The sequence below is a fragment of the Microplitis mediator genome, chromosome 7 (genome assembly GCF_029852145.1).
Source record: "Microplitis mediator isolate UGA2020A chromosome 7, iyMicMedi2.1, whole genome shotgun sequence".
NCBI classification, from domain to species: Eukaryota; Metazoa; Arthropoda; class Insecta; order Hymenoptera; family Braconidae; genus Microplitis; species Microplitis mediator.
The window spans coordinates 22,696,911-22,718,783 of record NC_079975.1 but is presented as its reverse complement, the minus strand read 5'-3'; the positions used below and the strand labels follow the sequence as shown (position 1 = coordinate 22,718,783).

The 21,873-nt window shown below is 30.3% G+C and overlaps 2 protein-coding genes across 7 annotated transcripts in view; one reads left to right on the top strand and one right to left on the bottom strand.

Moving 5' to 3' along the window:
- The window catches only part of LOC130672172 (tachykinin-like peptides receptor 99D), a 267,298-nt gene that overhangs the window by 198,519 nt on the left and 46,906 nt on the right, over positions 1-21,873 (top strand). For all 6 annotated transcript variants that reach the window (XM_057476539.1, XM_057476535.1, XM_057476536.1 and 3 more), the window contains one exon: positions 18,693-20,035. In XM_057476539.1, coding sequence (XP_057332522.1) covers positions 19,590-20,035 — 446 coding nt within the window. In that variant the 5' untranslated portion in view covers positions 18,693-19,589. The remainder of the gene's footprint in view (positions 1-18,692; positions 20,036-21,873) is intronic.
- LOC130672179 (uncharacterized) lies at positions 13,206-14,879 on the bottom strand. The gene is made up of 2 exons (XM_057476548.1): positions 13,797-14,879; positions 13,206-13,433 (listed from the first exon to the last, which is right to left on the bottom strand). Exons 1-2 carry the CDS (start codon positions 14,414-14,416, stop codon positions 13,430-13,432), a joined length of 624 nt encoding a protein of 207 aa, XP_057332531.1. The 5' UTR covers positions 14,417-14,879; the 3' UTR covers positions 13,206-13,429.

Below are 21,873 nucleotides of genomic sequence, written 5' to 3'. Positions count from 1 at the left end.
AAAATTAATAGCAATTATTATTATTATTATTATTATTTCGTTGAAATACAGTTATAAATTAATGTATACATAAAATTATAATATTAATAGGAAGTATATTTTATTGAATTAAATTTCGGTGACTCCAGAGAATACAATTAATTTAATGGTAATTCTCATGTTAACTTGTGCATCGGGTTTTGATAAATATATAGTAATAGAGGAGTTATATGATATATATTTAGAATATAGAGCGTACGAATTTTCATAGTCCTTACGAGGACTATTTGGAAAATCCAAAAGTGCACGCCTCGAACGCTCATGTTATGTTTTTTTTTAAAAGTTAAATTTCGAATAAAATTGAATATCCCGCTCTTTTTCCATAGAAATTTCCATGGTAAATATACGGTAATAAAAGTAAAAAAAAAAATAAATAAGGAGAACATTCCTAATGAAAAATGGCGGCAGTGTGTGTTTGTTTACATGTAAGATTGCCGGTTTTAACCGTAATGATTTATTTTTAAAAAAACGAGAAGGCCTACAGTAGTGATTTTCGAAAGGAACCTTCTTTGCTTATTTCTGAAAATTTTGAAAAAAAAATTAAGTAGTTTGGTCAAGTCGTTCTCGAGATATCCGTACCACGCCGTTTTTTTGAACCACAGACTAATGCACGTCCACGATAAATTTTTTTTAATGAACTTTTTTTTATATTAATACATATTAGACAAATTAAAAAAAGTATCAGGATTATTTATTAGTGTTTCAGCTTTATTTTGATGTGTTTTTCATAATGTGTAAGAGTAATAGAAAAAAAATATATGCACTTTAATGAGTGGAAATCGTGTGACCTTGGCAGGTTGGTTATAAAGCACAACCTCTCCGCTTCGCTTCCGAGGCGTGCAATAAGGGAAGGGGGGCAAATGGGACTGCTTGGGAAATAATGGATTTTTATGCATTTGAATATGTGGTATTTTTTCCTTTCGAGTTCCACCTGAAGTAATTAAACCAAATTTCCAGTTGCCATAGAAAAAAATTTGTCTCTGGGTGGGCAAAACAGACCATTTCCTAAAAAAAGTAAAAAAATATTTTTGTAAACAAAATGAATTTAAAAAAAAAAAAATTTTTTACCTAATTTATGGGATGATCCTGAAGTTAACAGACAATTAAAAATTTTTGGATTTTTTTTCCAACAAATCAATGACAAAAAAAAAATGCACATGTAGAGAATTAAAAAATCTATAGGTGAAATTTTTCCAAATATTTATTTTTATAGATTATCGTTTTGAAAAACAAATCCAAAAATTATTAGACGTCGGCTAACTTCAGTATCATATTTAATGATCCTGAAGTTAGCAGACATTTAAAAATTTTTGAATTTTCGTATTTCTACAAATCAATTGCGAAAAAATAAAATAAAAATATGCACATGTAGAAAATTTTAAAAACTACAGGTGCAATTTTTTCAAATATTTTTTTTTTTTATGTTTTATCGTCTAAAAATATCCAAAAATTATTAGACGTCTGCTAACTTCAGTATCATTCATATTTATGGGGTGGTCTGTTTTGGACACCCGGTTTCGTTTTGTCGGATCTTCCCCTGTATATATATATATATATATAGGGGAAGGTAATCAGACACATTCACAATTAATTAGTTAGACAGAATTTTCATATAATCGATATTTAATCGATCCATCGATTTTTAGTTCAACCAAAAAATTCAATCAATTCATATATATTACGGTGATATGTTAATTCAATATATCGATTACATTTCAATTCGATGTATTATAATTCGATACAATGTCAATTAAACAAATCGATTGAATCTATTGGCGGAACTAAAAATCGATGGATCCATTAAATATCGATTATATGTAAAATCTGTCTAACCCGAATCGACTGAAGATTAATTGTGAATATGTCTAATAAACAGAAACACGACATACATGATAAAGTTTAAACGGAATGAGAAGTAGTACGACTTTTATTTGTCAACGGCAGACGGAGGAGCATGTACCTCTGCACACTCACATACTTGATTTCATCTATTCTCACTCGACTCCAGGGTCGTCTTTCATTCAAGATTCCCTCTTATCTCTCAACAAGTGATGTGACGTACGTGAATAATCGATCGAGTCAAAGTGTCAGACACTCGATTTCATTTTAAACCTACTCTTCCACTCTGTATTTCATCTTCTCTTTCATCCTCGTTTTTTACCGCGGCCGCTATTTATTTTTTCCTTTCTTCACTCCGGCAGTCCTTGACAATCGAATAAATTTATTTTCCTATACATCGACTCTCTAGCATACATTATTCTCAATACATTCAAATACGACTAGTTTTTTTTTTTTTTTTTTTACTAACATCAGTCGGCTCCAACAGGAGCTAAACTGCGGGATACTTTTCATCAGAATTCATAAACAGACTCATCCTCTCCATGGTCAGAATCATTAAATAAATGAATCCTACTCTCTTAAAATGAATCAGTGAAAAGTGCTGCAAATAGGGGCTGCAACAGGACGCAGTCCTGTGGGACCAACAGGAAAAATCCTTATGCAGCCACAGGACACATCCTGAGACATAACAATTTTTTTTTGTCAGTACAATAAAGTTCTAAAATTTGAAAAAAAATTTAGTTTGGAAAAAAATTCAAACCCGGAAAAAAATTCAAATTATTAAAGAAAATTCAAATTTTGAAAAAAAATTTGAATTTAAAAATTTAAATTTTTTTCCAAACTTTGAATTTTTTTTCAAATTTTGGAATTTTGTTATACTGAAAAAAAAATTGGTATATGAAATGTGTTTCTTATCTTATTGTTTCCACAGGAAAAATCCTGTTGCTGCCACAGGATTTTGTCCTGTTGTTCCCGCAGGATGTGCCCTGATGCTGTAACATATAAATCTTGTTGCTGCAACAGGATTTTGTCCTGTTGCTCTCACAGAACTGTGTCCTGTTGCAGCAGCTATTTTTCTTCCGTGTAGATAACAGCCTATTGTCATATACATTATTAATATTTCTATAAGCGGTTAGACGATATGGATACTCAATTATAAAACAATTCTCTTTATATCCCGAGCTCTTTTTCCCATTGTTATTCTCATACTTTATTTTCTTCTTTCCTCTGCTATCGGACCATACTATAGTATACTGTATTGTCTATACTATTACATTTAAGATACGCAATCTAAATAGGGGTAGTGGTAAAAAACGAAAGTAGAGTCTAGTCCAGAATGAGAAGATGAGAACGCGCAGAAAAGAAAGGATGTGAGATGGAGGTGGGGTAGATGAGGAAGAACAAGAGGAAGATAAGAATGGTCTGAGAGAGGTAAAACTAGATAAATAAATAGTCTTTAGATATCTAACAAGAAAGGTAGCTGGTACTCTGTAGTAGATTCTGTGTTTACTGTTTACCCAAAAGAGATCTTTTTGTTGAAATAAAACCTAAAATCTTCATCGGGGATTATTCCAGGAGATATTGTCACAATCATACTGTGTACTGTATCCCTTCATTATTATTTCTTCTGTCTTCCGTCTACATTTTTATTATTATTATTATTATTATCATCACTGAGAATCCCTTTTGTTCCGGACAATATTGCGGTCTTACTAAAACTATTGTTGAATACTTTTCTATCTTGGTAGTGCGTTTTTGAGGTTGTCTCGCTGATTGATTAATTGCTGTAATAATCTTCAATATTTTAATTATTTTTACAGTCCGGTGATTAATTAGTGTCAAATTTTATTTATGTAAATGCACGGAAAGAATTTTTTGATAAAAATTACTCTGTAATTTCGAGTAATCCTGGGCCGTTGCAAAAAATTGGTATTTTTTGTTTAAATATTAACGTTGCTAGACCATGTTTTACTCTACTACTGAGTAATTTTTTAAAAGTCTTATATTTAATCGATTATTGTGAATATCTCATCTTAATCTATTAATTTTTACTCCATGCGATTAATTTTTACTCCCCAATATACCATTCTTTTAAACCCATTAACTTTTTGATGAAAAACTGCTTATAACTCAAATAAATTTTCTTATCTGTGGAAGTAATTTTTACTCTAAACTGCAGAGTAATATTTCAGTAGTCTCCGTTAATCTTCGGTTAATATCGGCTTCAATTAAATGTCTTTTATTTTGCTCGCGACAACTTACATGTGACGCACACATACGTAGGCTTGGAAAAAAAGACGATCTCTGTATCTCTCTATAACTTAATATTTATTTTAAAATTAAAAAAAAATTTGTATCTTTTCTTTTTCAACACAATAAGAGTAATTTTTTTTTTATTATTTTTCAAAATATTTATTTTAAGTCATATTCTAAAGCAATTAGATGATTTTTAGATTTTTTATGAAAATCTCAGCCTATTAATTGTAATTTTTATTGTAATTTAATATAAATTTTATAAATTGAATCATCAACTTTTCATCATAACCTACGAGTAAAAATTGAATTAGAGAGAATTTATTTAGACAGCCGCTAGGTGTAATTTTTACTCGTAATTGTGAGTAAAAATTAATCTGATTGATTTTTACTCACTGAAAGAGTAAAATTTCGTAATTCGAAAGTAAAAAGTCGTAATGGCCCAAAATTACTCGATTTAGAGTAATTTTTAGAATAAATAACATGGCAATATTCATACGAAAATTCTTTCCGTGTGTGGAAACTAAAAAAAAATCGAAACTGAATAATATTAAAAATAACTATCAATTTTAAAAAAAGGTAATTTCAAAACATTTTTTTTTCTTCTAAAAAATTCTTATTACAAGATTAAAGTACTTTTATGCAGGAAAAAAATTCCTTAGCTCCTTAGAAAGTTTTAAGTATTAATAAAGTTCATGTAAAATAAAAAATTTGTTAAGAAAGTTAAGTTAGCTCTCGTTAAAGTATTGAAAGTATTACAACTTGTACATATGGAGGTATAGCGCGTGTAGCCTGCAGCAAATTTAGTGCATCGATTCGTCAACAAAATGACTTACGAGTGCTAGAGCTAGTGTTATGTATCGGGTAGAGTATATAGTTTGATATATATAGAAAGCACCCAAGCTGTACTGATGAATTAGCTTTTCTCAAGCCCCATTTGCCTACAAACTCTAGCGTACAATCACAAATTCACATTCCAAACCAGAGATGTCTAGTTGTATTTCACCTACAATATATAACCAATTCCCTCATTCTTTTTTCTTTTCTTCATTTTTATTACTTTAAGCCATTACACAAGTCCACCTTTATCAAAGTAATCCCTTCAATTAAACAAAAAAAAATTCTATTTATTTTTCTTGGATAAATTATTTCTTTTATTCCGGCTTTTGTGCCTAACAATTAATTTTCGACCTTTAAAGGGTCGAACAATTTTTTTTAAGCGCTTGTATTTTATTTGTTTTAAAGCTGCTGCTCGGTGGCCTTAAGCCGTAAACAGTTTGATACTAGAACATTTAAAAAGTTCAGGGCTTTGGGGTAAAATAGCCATAGAAAAACAGTAATTTGAAAGCCTCGTCTCAGCTTTGAAATGTTTTTCAAAAAAACGTATGACTTTTTAGTAGTTTGTGGAGTGAATTGGAAAAATTTAAGCTTGTGAGAAAAAAAGGCGAAGCTGTGTGATATTTTTTTTTTACGGAGTTATGATAATTTTAGTGAAGTCTTTTTGCTCTATCGTTGAATGTGTAAACGAATTGACAAATAGAAATTAAAAAAAGGAACTGAAGCTTGAAAAATGCTTCAGATAAAAATATCATAATTTAGCTTTAAAAATTTATTTCAACATGCAGCGTTAAAAAAGTAAATTTATTCCTAGATCAGTGTGAGTTTCTCTTATGAAAAATGAACGGAATAAATTTTCTATTATTTGTTGGCTACAGAATTTTTAACTTCTTATCTCAAGATTCAAAATAATATTTTTTTTTTATTCCGACTTATTTTTAATCAACAATTAGATATTTTTAAATCTAACTGTCAATTTTTGATGGAATTCTAAGTAGATTTGTTAAAAATTTCGATAATTATTCACTACCACCCGAAAAAAAATGAAATCGATCATAAAAAAAAAAATTTGGTCCTTCGAGCCGGTTCATTTTCATGATTTCTGAAGCAAGTAACGAAAAAAACTAAACAAAATCCAAACTGGGTAAACGTCAGAATCATTAGAAAACTACCGAATAATATTTAAAAGTAATAATTAAATTTTTTCCACCATTATATCAAATTCTACTCACTTGTAATTTTATTAAAATTTGGCTAAAGCCTTAGCATGAAAACTGAAAGCGAAATTAATTAAAAAATGCAATGAAATAAATAGTAACAGCGATTATTAGAGTCGATCCCACAAAACTCTCAAAGCCGACGTTGGTGTATCTCTGGACAAGCAAAGGCCATTCGTCGGTGTCTCCGCCTGTGAGCTGAGACACCCAGGAAGTTGGCGTATTTCCGGTTGGCCGATTGCTTTGTCCTGGAATTGCATTCTCTAAGCGAGACGATATATTATACCGTACACTATTTTGCCGTGGCCGTTCTATTCCATTTGAACCCAAAAGAACAAGAAGAAGAAGAAGAAACATTAGAACCAGGACTAGACTTGCAGTAGTAGTAGCGCACCACCAGCAGCTTAGTATCCAAAGCTAAACTATACACTAACCATAGAGTTCTGGTCGGCGTTGAAGCGTTCGAAAGCCGTCTAAATGTTCCACAAAATCCGCTCTTTACTCGACACAAAATACCGCATGCTTTAGCTCTAGAGTTGAATTATCCTCTTCCTCTTCCTCTTCCTTTTCCTCTACAGATAAAAATCGCTCCCATTTTTCCTCCTTCTTTAAGCTCTCTTCTTCGTCGCTCTTTACTTTGTATCCTTTTAATTTTGTGTCCTTCTTTCGCTCATGACCCAATGACCCCAAAGTGTTCATCGGCTTTGGGGGCGAGTTGCATCGCGTGCAATATCCAAGATAATGGAGCTTAAATCCGCAAGTTCCACTTTTTTACTCAGTGAAAACTTTCTAAAGAGAATTATCGATATACTTGTTCACTTAATACTCAATCTCTTTAACTTAGACACTTATTTATATCTTCTTTAATGGTAGCATTGATACTTATCGCTACTTATTTATTTTATTGAAGATGGTCAGCATTAAATGAGCACAGGCTTATTTAATTTTAAAAAGTTAATACAGGATTTTAGAACGAGGTTTAATGCTTTGAATTTTTTTGCAATGTCTTTTAGTCTGAGAAACCCTAAAGATTTCTAAGAAAAATTTCATTTCTTACCTATGACGACGGGTCAGGTCAGAGAGGATAACGGGGATGTAATTTTATGGAAAGTGGCCCATAACTTTTTTTCGGACGCAGATAACTCTACACAATATTAACATTTTTGGTTCATTACGATGTCCTTTAGTAGGAGAAACTCTAAAAAGTCCTGAGAAAAATTCGTTTTTCGAATCGTGACCCATGTGAGTATACATGAAGATGGCTATCTATGAAAAGTAGCCCGTAACTTTTTTTCTGTTGAGAATAACTCAACACAATACTAAGGTTTTTTGTTCAGTGTGAAGCTCTTTAGTAGAAGAAACCCTGAAAAGTTAGAAGAAAAATTTATTTTCTGAGTAATCGACTTCGGGCAGATGACACTGTCTATGTCTTTTTATGAAGAGTGGCCCGTAACTTTGCTCCTGTTGGGAATAATCCATCACGATATTGACATTTTTTGTTTGTTATGATGCCCTCTAGTAGGAAAAACCCAAAAAAGTCCTAAGGAAAATTTATTTTCCGAATCCTGACCCATATAAGGATAAATAAGGACGACTATCTATGAAAAGTGGCCCGTAACTTTGCTCCTGTTGGGAATAACTCAACATAATATGGACGTTTTTTGTTCATTATGATGTCCTCGAGTAGGAAAAACTCAAAAAAGTCCTGAGGAAAATTCATTTTTTGAGTTAAGACCCATATGAGGATAAATTAGGATAAATTAAGATAAATGAGGATGAGGCTGTTTATGATTTCATGTGAAGAGTGGCCCGTAACTTTGCTCCTGTTGGAAATAACTCAACACAACATCAACGTTTTTTGTTCATTATGATGTCCTCGAGTAGGAAAAACTCAAAAAAGTCCTGAGGAAAATTCATTTTTTGAGTTAAGACCCATATGAGGATAAATTAGGATAAATTAAGACAAATGAGGATGAGGCTATTTTTGATTTCATGTAGAGAGTGGCCCGTAACTTTTTTTCTGTTGAGAATAACGCAACACAACGTTAATGTTTTTTGTTTAGTATGAAGCCCTCTAGTGAAAAAAATTACAAAAACTCTAGAAAGATTTTTTTTTTTTTTGTAATCGACGTCGGGCACATGCGGGCAGATGACACTGTCTATGTATTTTCGTTGAAAGTGGCCCGTAACTTTTTTTAGTTGGGGATAACCTAACAAAATATGAACGTTTTTTGTTTAATATGATGTTTTCTCGTAGAAAAAACTCTAAAAGGTCCCTAAAAAATTCGTTTTTTGACTTATGAACCATATGAGGATGACACTGTCGATGTTTTTTTATGTTCTATGCATTTACGAAAGAAAGAAAAATGATCAAAAAGCAATCTTGGCTGTAATTTTCTACTGGGCCATGAAAAATAATGAATGTCTTTTAAATCATCGGACATTACTCATTTCTCTGAAGTTTCTATTTCTAACTAAGCCCGTCATGTTCTGTTTTGACAGTAAAAAAATATATATATATTTTTAAAAAATATTTTTTTAACTTCATACCTTGATAAGAGTCATAAATCTCTTAGACGTGGCGTCTTATCTAAAAAAAAAACAATATTTTTCTAAGTCAAGTGGCTTACAAAATTAAATAAATGTTTAAATCTTAGTACTGTAAATATTAAGTATCAAGTAGTAAGTGATTTTCGACGTGGGGTAGCATAAAGTGGGAAATAATTCTATGTGTTTATAATATCTAGGGGCAGAGTATATAAAATGTTAAAAATGATAGTGATTCGAGAAGATTAAAGATACACGTACTAGAGAAGTTTCGACAAGTGTATACTAAATGTTATCTGGTGACAAAGATACGGTGTTTTACTCTTAACCGTCGGTTTTTCAACTTTGTAATTCCGATGGGCGGAATAAATTTAACTAGACTACGATTTTTCACCTCCATCATCTACCCTCTGGCCTTCGCGCCCTCTTCTCTGTCGAGATCGCACGAGACTTGTGGTGAGGGTTCTGATTCCACGGATAAACTATGGTAATTTCGACAAATGAGGGGAATTGTCTGTCAAATGACTCTTTAGCTTTTCTCTTATATAAATATATAAATCACTTGTCTTTTCTAAACACATATATACATATAAATATATATTTAATACCAATTTAACTCTTTACTTTAACAATGCTTGTGAATAATTTATTCTGTAATTTTACGAATATCTATTTCTATTTATTTAACCCTTTCCCGGCTTGGAGTATCGGTGAGTCTAGGTGTGAGTCATGTAGGGATAGAGCCAATTAAAGTCCGTTGTAAGGCTGTATGAGTGAAAGTTTAGTTGTGGTAGTGTAGACAAGCGCCCCCTTCTACCATTTTTCCGGCCCCCTCTCTAAAAAACAGACTATCCCTGATTAAAAACTCCGATTGAAACCGCTGAATTCCGATTGAATCCGATAGACTTTCAATCAGAATTCATTGGATTCAATCGGAGTTTTTAATCAGGGATAGCTCTCTCATTTTAAGAATAAGACGTACGATTCAAATTAAGAGTAGGGATTCAAGGTCCACCGGCAAAGGGTTAAGTAATTTTTTTTGGACCTCAAAAAAATGAACGAATTTACTCCGTCACTCGGAATTCCGTAGTTTTTCAGCGAAGTGATTACGGATTTTATTTAAATTTTAATTTACTCTGATTCGGAGTTTGAATATTTTAAAAAACACATTTTAGGAGTCAATTTCACTCTAAACGGAGTTTCAATATTGGAATAAAGTCTCCTTCGGAGTAAATTTTACCCCAAGGGGATTAAATAAATCAACAGTCATCCGCTGAAAGGGAGTTAATTTTAAAATATTAAAAGTCCGAATCGGAGTAAATTCAAATTGAAATAAAATCTCGAATTACTCTCAATTTTTTACAGTGTAATGTCTTAACTACATAAAACTAAATCTAATGTAAATAAAACTGGGACCAGGATTTTTGCTTTTATTTAAAAATAAAAATTAATAATTAATGGTGTCAAATTTTGGAATTACAGTGGAAATATTGGCCAAATAAAAAATTTTTTCAAATAAAAGTTGTAGGAAATTTAATTTCCTAAAAAAAATGTCTCTTATGTTTTTTTTATACGACCAATATTTTTACCGTGGTTTCAAAATTAATATTTTCATAATTACCAAAATTGTGAATAATTAATTATGAATCTCAATTTTGGAATTACGGTGAAAATATTGGTCGTATAAAAAAAGCATAAGAAACATTTTTTTTAGAAAATTAAATTTCCTACAACTTTTGTTTGAAAAGTTTTTTTATAAGACCAATATTTTCGCCGTAATATTAAACATTCGTACCATTCATTTCGAAGTTAAGGCAAAAAATTTGTCCCTACTAATGACTATCAGCTCTCAGACGATTATTTGTCTATTTCAAAATTTAAAAACATGAAATAAATGCTAACTATGTTTTTAATACTTACCGTTAACATGAATCTGGACATAAAGTATTTTTTACTGCACTGCAAATACTATTTTATTTCCACAAAGAGGATTATTGTAAACAAGTTTACTAACAATGGCTCAAAAAAAATTTAATGAAAACTTCTCTTGTAAATATTTTTATTTAAAAAAAATTAATTTGTAAATTCAATGAAGTTGGTATTGATTCAATTAACACTGACCCGAGAAAAAAAAACTCTAGGGTTGTAGGGAGACAAAATAATTAACAATAACTGGCAGCGCACTCATGTACTTCACTAGGCGTTGATTTTATTTTTTTTATCACGAGATTCAAAATTGAAATTTAAAAGTTATTGTAAAAAAATAAAAATTCTGGCTAAAGTTACACAGATATCGAAAAAATTTACGAGATCAACTCGGTAGCTAATCAAATTCTCTATAAGAAAGGTCTTATGGCATTTTTACGTGCATCTAATTATTTCAGCGTAATTGCAACTTGAAGATTAAAAAACAAATATTTTATTGAGATGTCAAAGATAAATAATAATGAGACAATTAAATGACTAAAATATATAATAATTAAATGGCCTTTTATTTAATATCCCTTTGAAAACCATTTGATAAATATTTAATTACAGTAATCATCAAAATTAAATTACTGCTAAAGTTTGTTTTAAAGTTTTTAATCTCGAATCTTATACAATTTTAATCCTTATAAAATATATGAGTAAATACATCCGAACAAACTTATCCCTGAGATATTACATCCTTTTTATCTTTTTACTTATTACTTATCCTGTTTCCACTTCGAAATATTTAATTAATATCTAATTATTTTTATCAATATCACATTTTGTCTTACAATTGCACTTAATTTCCATTAATAAATTAATAATTTATTTCAAATTACAAGAGAATTTTTATTTATTGCTATTGAAAATTTATTTTCATATTCTTAATAGATATCATAATTTATGCAATACAAATAATAAATATGATTTTTAATTAATAAAAATTAAAAGCAAAAAAAAAAGGTTCTGATTAGACAATTTTTTTTTTTTTAACAAATTATTTACAGAAAAAAAAAAAAAATATGCACATGTAGAAAATTAAAAAAACTACAGGTGCAATTTTCGAATTATTTTTTTTTATGATTTATCGTTTTTAAAAAAATTTAAAAATTACTAGACCTCGGCTGACTTTAGTATCATAAAAAAAGACTAAATTCCAAACTAAAATTTTTAAAAAATAATATTGGAAGTGATAAATTCAAATTTCGAAATCAATAGAAAAAAAAAATTTTTTATACCCCACGACTGCTTAATTTTGAAACTTAGTGGGAGTTCCTACATTTTAAAAAAAAAAAAAGCCATACTGATAAAAAAACAAATTTTTTTTTAAATGAAAATTATTACAAAAAAAAAAGTGTAATGATGTAAAAAATCCATAAAATGTAAAAATACAAAAAAAAATTAAGTAATTAAATTTTCGCTGCTACCCATTCCAGCCTGTCCTTTATATTAAACTTTCAATAAAAATTATAATGCAGAAAAAAAAGTAAATTAAATTTATTCAGTTCTTTAATAAAAAATTTTTTAAAAACCATAATATTATCCACTGGTGAGTTTTTAATATTCAATGTTTGCATTTTATGAATTTTATTTATTTTTATATAATTTCATTTTCATCCTCGTTTATATTTATTTTTCATCTGCGTCTACACAACCTGTGACCATAACGTAAAAAAATGTCAAATATTTTTTCCATACGCTCAAGGCAGCAAAAGTAATAAAAATTCAAATATTAAAGTTAAAAGAAAAAGTTAAACAGAAAAAAAAACTAAATAAAATTTCACTTCTGTACGATTCTCAAAAGTACTTTTATTCTTTTTTTAATTTTCCTTATAGTTTACACGAAAATTTTCGTATTCTACATGTGAATTTTCCGATTTGTGCGTGCGAATGATCGGATTTATATGAAAATTAAAATGAATCATTACTGATAAAAATTACATCGGGTGTAAATTATAAAATTCAGCGATAAATTTCCGTGTAATAATTTTATTTATATATATTTTATTATTATTATTTTTTCTTTGCTATACGCAAATGTATATTTCATATCTGACATATGAATTATTTTACAGCGAGATAGTAGTGAAAATAATGCTTTGGAATACCAAGTGGAGATCGTAAACTTAAAATTTTAGAGTCGAAAAAAAAAAAATAACGACTGAGGGTTGAATACTTGAATAAAAGTAATGGGGAGGTTTCATACCTGAGATTTTAAATCAAGTAGATATGAGAGAAAATATTTTTTATTACTATTTCAAACAGGTTTTTAGTATGTTACTAGTCGAGATTGAGGTATGACGGGATACTGCAAAAATAAAATTTAAAGAAAAAAATATATCGGTTTTAATTACCCTGTAAATGAATGCATTACAAAAAAATTAGAGATGTAGAACTTGTAGATTTGAAAAAAGATTAAAACTCAAAGCTTAACATTTTTCGAACTTTTAGGATTCTTGTAGTAAAAAATTCAGTTGGTTAAATTTTACTTAAGGGGTTAGGGGTACTCAGAGGCCTGAAAAAATGATGATTTTCAATAATTTTTTTTTTGTAGTTAATTACTTTATTTGACAAAAATAAAAACATAGCTTTATTAGAACACGTTTCGATTTGACTTCACGAAAATTTCAAAAAAAAAAATTAATAATTCAAAAAGTTATCGCTGTTTTTGTAGAGCCCGTTCCTCCCGAAGTCCTTTGCGGTGATCATCATAAGTCCTTGGAGATTCATCTAAAATCAATCGGACAAGAAAAATTAGTTTTATTAATAGATAATCTTGTGCCTGATCGAAGCTTTTTTTTTTTTTTCGAAATTAACAAAATGGCGGCCTCAGGAAATTTTTTTCAAATTTTCGAGAAAAAAACCGACAGTTTATTGTTAAAAAAAAATCGAAATTTTTGAAAAAAAAAAAAATCCTTCGATCAGGCACGAGTTTTTAATGTATTTCAAAAGTACAATAAATTTTATTGAAATCTACCGAGCAGTTTTTAAGTTACAGTGATCACCAGTTCAGAAAACATAGTTTTGAGAAAAACGCATTTAAAGTTTTGCTATGGATTTATGTCGAATTATAAGAATTATTTAATAACTTACACTGAGTCATCTATTCCTGGACCATATAATAGCTCTTCAGCCGTCATAGCAGCTTCCAAAATATCGATTTGCTGGTGCCTACGTTGCAATCGACCTTCTCGGGCGTTATCATTAGCGCGCTTATCTGCTACTTTGATACGTGCAGCATCCATTCTTTCTGCATACCGATGAGAATTAGGCCCACAATTAAGTCCTAGTGTATTCATCAAGACTAATAATGAATTTATACCCTCATTAAATATACACATAGCAACGTATGCAGCTATTTGTACGATAGTAAAACTAGTATTTACCGTTTTTGGGCATATTTTCCATACTAGTTGGTTAAAGCTTTCATTATTATTCTGATTGAATCCACCTACACATCTTGAAAGTAAATTTTCACTACTAAGATCTTCGTATATAGGCTTGATAGCTTTTAAAACATCAGAAGGTAAGGGAGAATAATCGTGAGAATAGGTATCAAGCTCTCCTCTTGCTTCAGCGCGCTGGTAAGAGCACCAAGATTCTTCGCCTTTTGGACACATATCATGATTCGGTTTTTCATCACTCGAGCCGTAGTGATAAAAGGTTGCCATTATAGCAGATTTCATATTTTCAAAAGGAAGGAATATATTCATTTCCACAGTTATTACATGCAACTACAATTTTGAATCCCAGCCCACGTGTACTTGCTGTTTGAAACACTACATTTCCATCACATTTTTTACATTTTATAAGAGCAGAAATTGCAGTGAATACCTGAATAAAATTTATTATTCGAAATTCAGTACTGCTGTCTTCAGGTACATCATCTTCAGTGTTTTGTTTTAATTTTTTAGAAGATGTACTCTGAATACTTTCATCACGTTCGGCTGTTTTCGGATTAAAAACATTCTTTCTTTTGACTGAACGCGACTTATTAATTTTTTCAGAACTCCGAAGTTCTCTTGAAACCTTTCTAGAATCACGTCCCATGGTTAATAATTTAATTCACTTGAGAAATAATTTATCACAAAACTATCGACTGATCAGTGCAACGACTACAGGTATACTGGCAACCAAAAATTATTTTTCAGTTCTTGTACTACCTACAAATTGTGAATATATATATATATATATATATATATATATATATATATATATATATATATATATATATATATATATATATATATATATAATTATACATACATTAAAATGGGGAGATATTCATGACAATGAAACCCGAAAGGTCGGTTGCTTGCAGCTGTTTCTAGCTACCTGCTCTCGAATGCCACGTAGCACCCGAGCGTCCTTTGGTCATTGTTAAATAACTCGAAAAGAATTTGTCGGATTCACTTCAAATTTTCACACAATATTTTTAAAATATTATACTTTAAGAAAATGCAAAAAAAAAAAAATCGATTTTTTGAAAATTCTGACTACCCCTAACCCCTTAAATTAAAGGATGATGAGTCATCAATATTTCTAATAGAAAAAATTTTTGTATTCTTTAGTTCCCCTAATTTATCTGGGGTAAAAAAAAAATTAATTTTTCTCAGGACTTTTTCGGGTTCCTTCTACTCAAGGACATGATAATAAACAAAAAATGTTAATTTTGTGTTGAGTTATTCCCAACAGGAAATAATTACGGGCCACTCTTTATAGAGAGTCATTCTTATTTATCCTCATGGGTCTGGATTCGGAAAATAAATTTTTCTTAGGACTTTTTTGGGTTTTTCCTACTTGAGGGCACCATAACAAATAAAAAATGTTAATATTGTGATGGATTATTCCCAACAGGAGCAAAGTTACGGGCCACTCTTCATAAAAAGACATGGACAGTGTCATCTGCCCGACGTCGATCACTCGAAAAATAAATTTTTTTTCTGACTTTTCAGGGTTTCTTCTACTAAAGGGCTTCATACTGAACAAAAAACGTCAGTATTGTGTTGAGTTATTCTCAACAGAACAAAAGTTATGGGCCACTCTTAGAGAGTCATCCTTATTTATCCTCATATGGATCAGGAATCGAAAAACGAATTTTTCTTAAGACTTTTTTTAGGTTTTCTCCTACTAGAGGATACCATATTGAGCAAAAAACGTTAATATTGTCTTGAATTATTCCCAACAGAAAAAAACCCGAGTCAAAAAACAAATTCTAGTTTAGTCCTCAAAAGCCTCAATTACTTTGATGTTTTATTTGCCGCCCAGAAAGTAGCTCTACTTTAGTACTCAAAATTCTCAATGAGAACTATGAGATCTAAATGCGAATAATTTATCGAATTTAAATTATAACTAAGGCCTCAAAATCCTTAACGAATGAAAAGTTATACTTCGGACTTTTGAAAATTTTAGATAGAAAAGGGAGGGGAGAAAATATGTCGAATCAGACTTTTGAGGTTCAAAAATGGATAAAATTATTCCTGTTTGTTTTGAGTTTCTTGAGACTTTAATCCAGATCATATTATTCCAGTTTAGTCCTCAAAGTGGTAAAATTGCTCATAACTCCTACTTTGAGGACTAAACTACGATAACTTTCTATACTGTTGTCAGTCTTCAAATTCTAAATAGATCCTCAAAAACCTCATTGAGAACTTTGAGTCTTAAATCCGAATTTGTTTTTTGACTCGGGAAAGCTACGGGTTACTCTTCATAGGAAGACATAGATGGCATCCTCCCTGACCCTCCTTGCATCCCCCTGGCCAGATTCAGCGTCATTAGTCGACAAAAGAATTTTTTTCAGGCTTCTTTGGAGTATCTCCTACCCGAGGAAAGGGTAAGAAATTTATAAAAATCAGATTGAGCACCCAGAGTCTCTTAAATCGGCAGCAATTGGTACACTAACATTTTAGTAAAAAAATAAAAATTAGCATAAGTAAAAAACTGAACAACTGAAAAATCCCATCAAGCAGACACTCGTAGAACAGCTCAGTACTAAAGCCCTGAAATTTGAGGAATTTTGATCGGCGATTCGCTGAATGACTCCATATCCCATTTCCAAACCAACTCATCGACTATCCCGACAATTGAATTCCTATATCCATTTCCCATCTTATAATACAACCAACTAAAACCGTTGACCCCCTTTTATCCCACTCCACCTCACATTTATCTCTTCTCATCCAACTGTCCTTTCCATTCCAAACTCGTTAATCATTTTTCCATGATGGCACTTGGTTTTAATTAAATGTCGCAAAGGATATCTCTGCTCTATAACCAATTTTAAATCACAAATTATTATTACCTTCATTAATTTTTTTTCCAACTCAATTCACTTTTCGTTAAAAAAAAAGTCGTTAAATGTGAGCTGACACCCAAAATCTAAATATCTCAGTATTAATTAAAATTTCTTTTTTTTTTTGTACTGAATTAATTTCACCCCTTTTGTTACTCTCACTAATTATTAATCGACATATTCATAAATTTTAATTACAAAAATGCCTGAGCCTAATTAATCCTAATAAAAAATGTAGAAAACCCATTTATAATTTTTGTACTTCTTTGAGTCTCTGGTTTTCAAAATCAGGGGGGGGGGGGGAGTATTAAAAAGGGTAAACATCAATTTAAATTAATAATTCTGTATTAATTACGGATACATCTAATTTATAATTGTCGTTTCACAAATTCATGATGAAAGTCATGTTTGTGTCACGATCTGAGTTTCGTGATAAAATTTAGATCTAAATTCATTATGAATAAAAATTTTTTTACACGGGAAGGAAGACCTTTGGCTCGGGTAGGCGATTATACACGCGGGTTGGAATTTCCTACTTTTCTTCCTTAGTGTGTAATATAGGGGAAAGGGGGGAGGGGCAAATGGGCCCTTTAAGAAAAATATTTTCAAATCCTCAGTTTTTTTCATTTTTTTTACTTTTTTTTACTCCCTTGCCAAGTATTTGACCTTAATTTGTTCTATTCATTCAAAATAAAAAATTAAAAAATGTGGGGCAAAATGGGCACCGTCAAAAAAATTTTATAATGTGAATTTTTCAGCTTGTTTCATTTTTTTTTCTTCTGCTGAGTATTTGGTGTTAATTAACTGTGTCTATTAAAATTAAAAATTCCTAAAAAGTTGGGTAAAACGGCCCCCCAACAAAACTCAATGTATGTTTCTCGCTTGTTTTATATTTTAAAACTTTTTGCTATGTGTTTAGTATAAAAAAGAGTTGATAGTAAAGATTTCGACCTTAAAATAACTTAATTCAAAGTTTTCTGTTGAACTACTATTCAATTAATTCGAAAAAATTGAATTTTCCCGCCAAAACATATAATGTTTTAAATTATAGTTAGTATGCTGTTAAAAATTTTTAATTTCTGTTAAAATAATTTTAGGAACCCGTTTGGCTAAAAAATATTCGTAGGTTTTCAAAGTCTAGGCGGCCCAGTTTACCCCCCAAAACTTTTCATGTGAAAAATTTTGGGGGACAATTTTGCTTCAGTGGCCCATTTTGCCTCAATCTCCCATTTTGCCCCTCCCTCCGCTCCAAACACTTTTCATGCTAAAAATTTTGGGGGCCCATTTTGTCCCCAAATATTTTGAGGCATCCAAAATTTTAGGGGGCCCATTTTGCCCCTCCTTCCCCTACTATTTTTTAAATATTGATTTACATGAAGAAAATTTACATTGCTTACATTTCTCATAATTATTAGATGTAAAGGAAAAAAAAAATTTTTTAATAGTTTTTATCACGAAACCAAAGTCATTGCCATTTTTCAACTGACACTTTCGATTTTTGAAAACATTTTAACAAAAAAATTCAAAATAATGCTCAATTATATTTACAGAAGTGATTTTCGAATTTATAAAACGTTCTAAAAAACAAACTCTTTTTATAAAATTTTGAGGGTGCCCTATTTAGCCCCTCCCCCTGTCCCGTTCAGCCTCTTTGCTATATAACTCATTTAAAAAATGATTTTTTATATTTGTTACAGAAATCCCGAGCAGAATATTCAACAAATAAAAGAACCAAAAAGAAAGTTCCCAGCGTCACGGTTCCGTGGTTTTAATCTCGGATTAACCAACAAAACCATACGATTCAGAGTAAATAAAAGTAGCTAAAATAAAAAAGAGGCAAAAATATATATCGTAATATTAAAGACAAAGTGTCAGTACTGAAAAAGCGAAAAAAAATAAAAAAAACAGCCAGAGGCCCGACACATCCCCAAGAACGTGAGATAGTAAACAGGTGACAGCCTTATGTTGCTTCTACCATATAACCAACAACCATCGAACCCTTCAACTACGGTAGTAGTGTTGCTCTTGTTTTAGCCGTGTCGTCAAAGTTACGACGGAAAAGTCAAGCTAAAAAAATTCAACACTGAAGAGGATAAAGAGAACATGCCCGGTCTTTCATCAGATACAGAACGAAATAACAAAGCAATGAGTTCGCCATAAAAAAGTTATAAAAAAAAAAGGACTGGACCTAGATAAATCCCGGGAAAAAATTTAATGTTTCATAAATCAATAGAGAATATAATGAATTATTAATAGAATAATAATTATTGCTGTCAACAGTATCGATAACATGAAGAATTAATTTAATCGTCACAGTGATTCGACAGTAAAAAAAAATTAAAATTAATGTGTTTCCAAAATAAGTGGCCACGATGCCATAAAATAATTAAATTAACAATTAAAAATAATTAGTGTTCTGATAAAAAAAAAAAAAATGTCGAGTATGAAATGAATGAAAATTTTCGGGGTAATGCCCCTGGGTAATAGAATTCGTGATTGATTGATTAATCAATTGAATGATTAATTAATTGATTGATGAATAGTGAAATTGAATAATTTTCTGGTGAGTAATTTGGATAATTATAAATCCAAAGATGCCGCCAATAAATATAACATATTTTTCGACGGACGAACCCTTCAATTCAACGCCGTGGCCGGGAAATTCGATAAATTATTTTGGCAACGAGACAAATTTTAATGCTACGGATATAGATAGTAATAAATTTACGTTGCCTCTGTGGCGGCAAATACTGTGGTATTGTTTGTTTGTCAGTATGATTGTTGTTGCAACTGGTGGTAATTTAATAGTTATATGGATCGTACTTGTGCACAAACGAATGAGATCGGTGACTAATATTTTTTTGGTTAATTTGAGCATCGCTGATACAATGGTGTCATTATTGAACGTCACCTTCAATTTTTATTACATGCTTCACAGCCATTGGACATTTGGTAATTTGTACTGCAAAGTCAGTCAATTTATTGCTGTGCTGACTATCTGCGCTAGTGTTTTTACACTCATGGCTATTTCCATCGATAGGTGAGTTTTTCATATTTATTATTTATTATTTATCATTGACTTTGTGGCTTAGTTGTAAGAATTCATTTTACGGAAGACTAGACCCATACAAAGTCGCCGAGCTTAGAAATTTTCCCATAGATCGGCCGATGCCTGGTTTGCAATGATTGGCCAATAAATGACTAACTGTACTGGCCCGTGCATGGTGAATAATTGGCAGCCGTCTTTTTGCTTATAAAAATGGTGCACAATTAACAGCCGTTCGTTGGCCAACGGTTTGATCGAGTGCTCTTGATACAAAGCTTTGGCCGATGATTGGTTGCCATGCTTGGCATACCGTTATCATCCGATATTTAGCCGATCTTCGGCCGATGCTTCAAAATTGGCAGCCATTCACGACCCAGTAATGGGCCGATTCTTTTTTTTTGTATGGGAAACGGGATTAGGGACTAAATTACTTACTTTTTATTGATTAACCAGAAATTGCGGCTTAAATATTGCAAATATGAAAAAAATTAAAGAATTCTTTTTTTAGCTCTTAAAATTCTCTACAAAAAAGGTCTCATTAATTTTTTTCAAAAATTGATATTTTAAGCTCGAAAATTTCAAAAGATTCTGAAGCAAAATTTTAATTTTAATAATCAAGTAAAGAAAAAATTTCAAAATTAATTTAGTGACTTAAGGAATTAAAATATTAAAAAAGTTAATTAGACATTTCTTTAGCTCTTGAAATTTTCTACAAAAAAGGTCTTATTGATTTTTTTCAAAAATTGATATTTTAAGCTCGAAAGTTAAAAAGTTTCTGTAGCAAAATTTTAATTTTAAAAATAAAAAAAAAAAACTTTAAAATTAATTTAATGATTTAAGGAATTAAAATATGAAAAAAATCAATCAGACATTATTTTTAGCTCTTAAAATTCCCGACAAAATTACCCCTATGATTTTTTTTTAAATCAATACTAAGATAACTATCCGGAAAAATTATACGAAAATTTACGAGGCCTCTAAATCTTCAAAATTAAAATAAAAAACTTTGTAGATATTTTTTAGTTAGATAAAGTTGTATAAATCCTAATGGAATGATTGCACAATAAATCAGTATCAAGGTGAAAAAAAAAAATAAAAGTCCAATCGATTCGGTTGCCGGTACTTTACACTTTTGATTTTTTTATCCTTTTATTTTTTCTTCAACGCCTCTAAACACTTTTGTTACTCGGTTTATTTTCATTCCCCACGGTTCACCAGCTACACCAGATATCTACTACAATTTATAGGTCTCCGAGCATGTGCTTGACTTTTCTTTATCTATTTCTTTTTAAAAAATAATATAAATTATAAACGACTGTTTCTTTAAGGAATATCTCGCAATTTATTTTTCCAATTATTGCTCGCGAGATTAATATTATTACCATTATTACTATTATTATTATGACGTTATTAAAAAATATATGAGATTTCTCGAATTTAATAAAACTATGTCAAGATTGAAAATATCAACTTCTGTATTTATTTATCACTAGATCCAATGAGCTGAGACTTTAGCAATAAAACTTTCATTTCACTTTTTGTTGCGGTTCTTGAAAAATAAAACATTCGAATATAAAAATATTAAAAATAAAAAAAAAACTCATGACTATTAAATTTAAATTTACTCAAGAATAAAATTAAAGTGGGAGAAAAATATCAAAAATTGGGTGAAAATTTTTTTTCCAAAATTGTTTTTATGTCTGGCCATTTTACGACTTTTATTATCGTTTTCGTACAATTTTGAGTATCCCAAAAATACATATGGTGACTTTGATATATTTAAATTTTATATGACTTGTTTAACTTCAATAATTTTTTTTTTGCCACCTTTA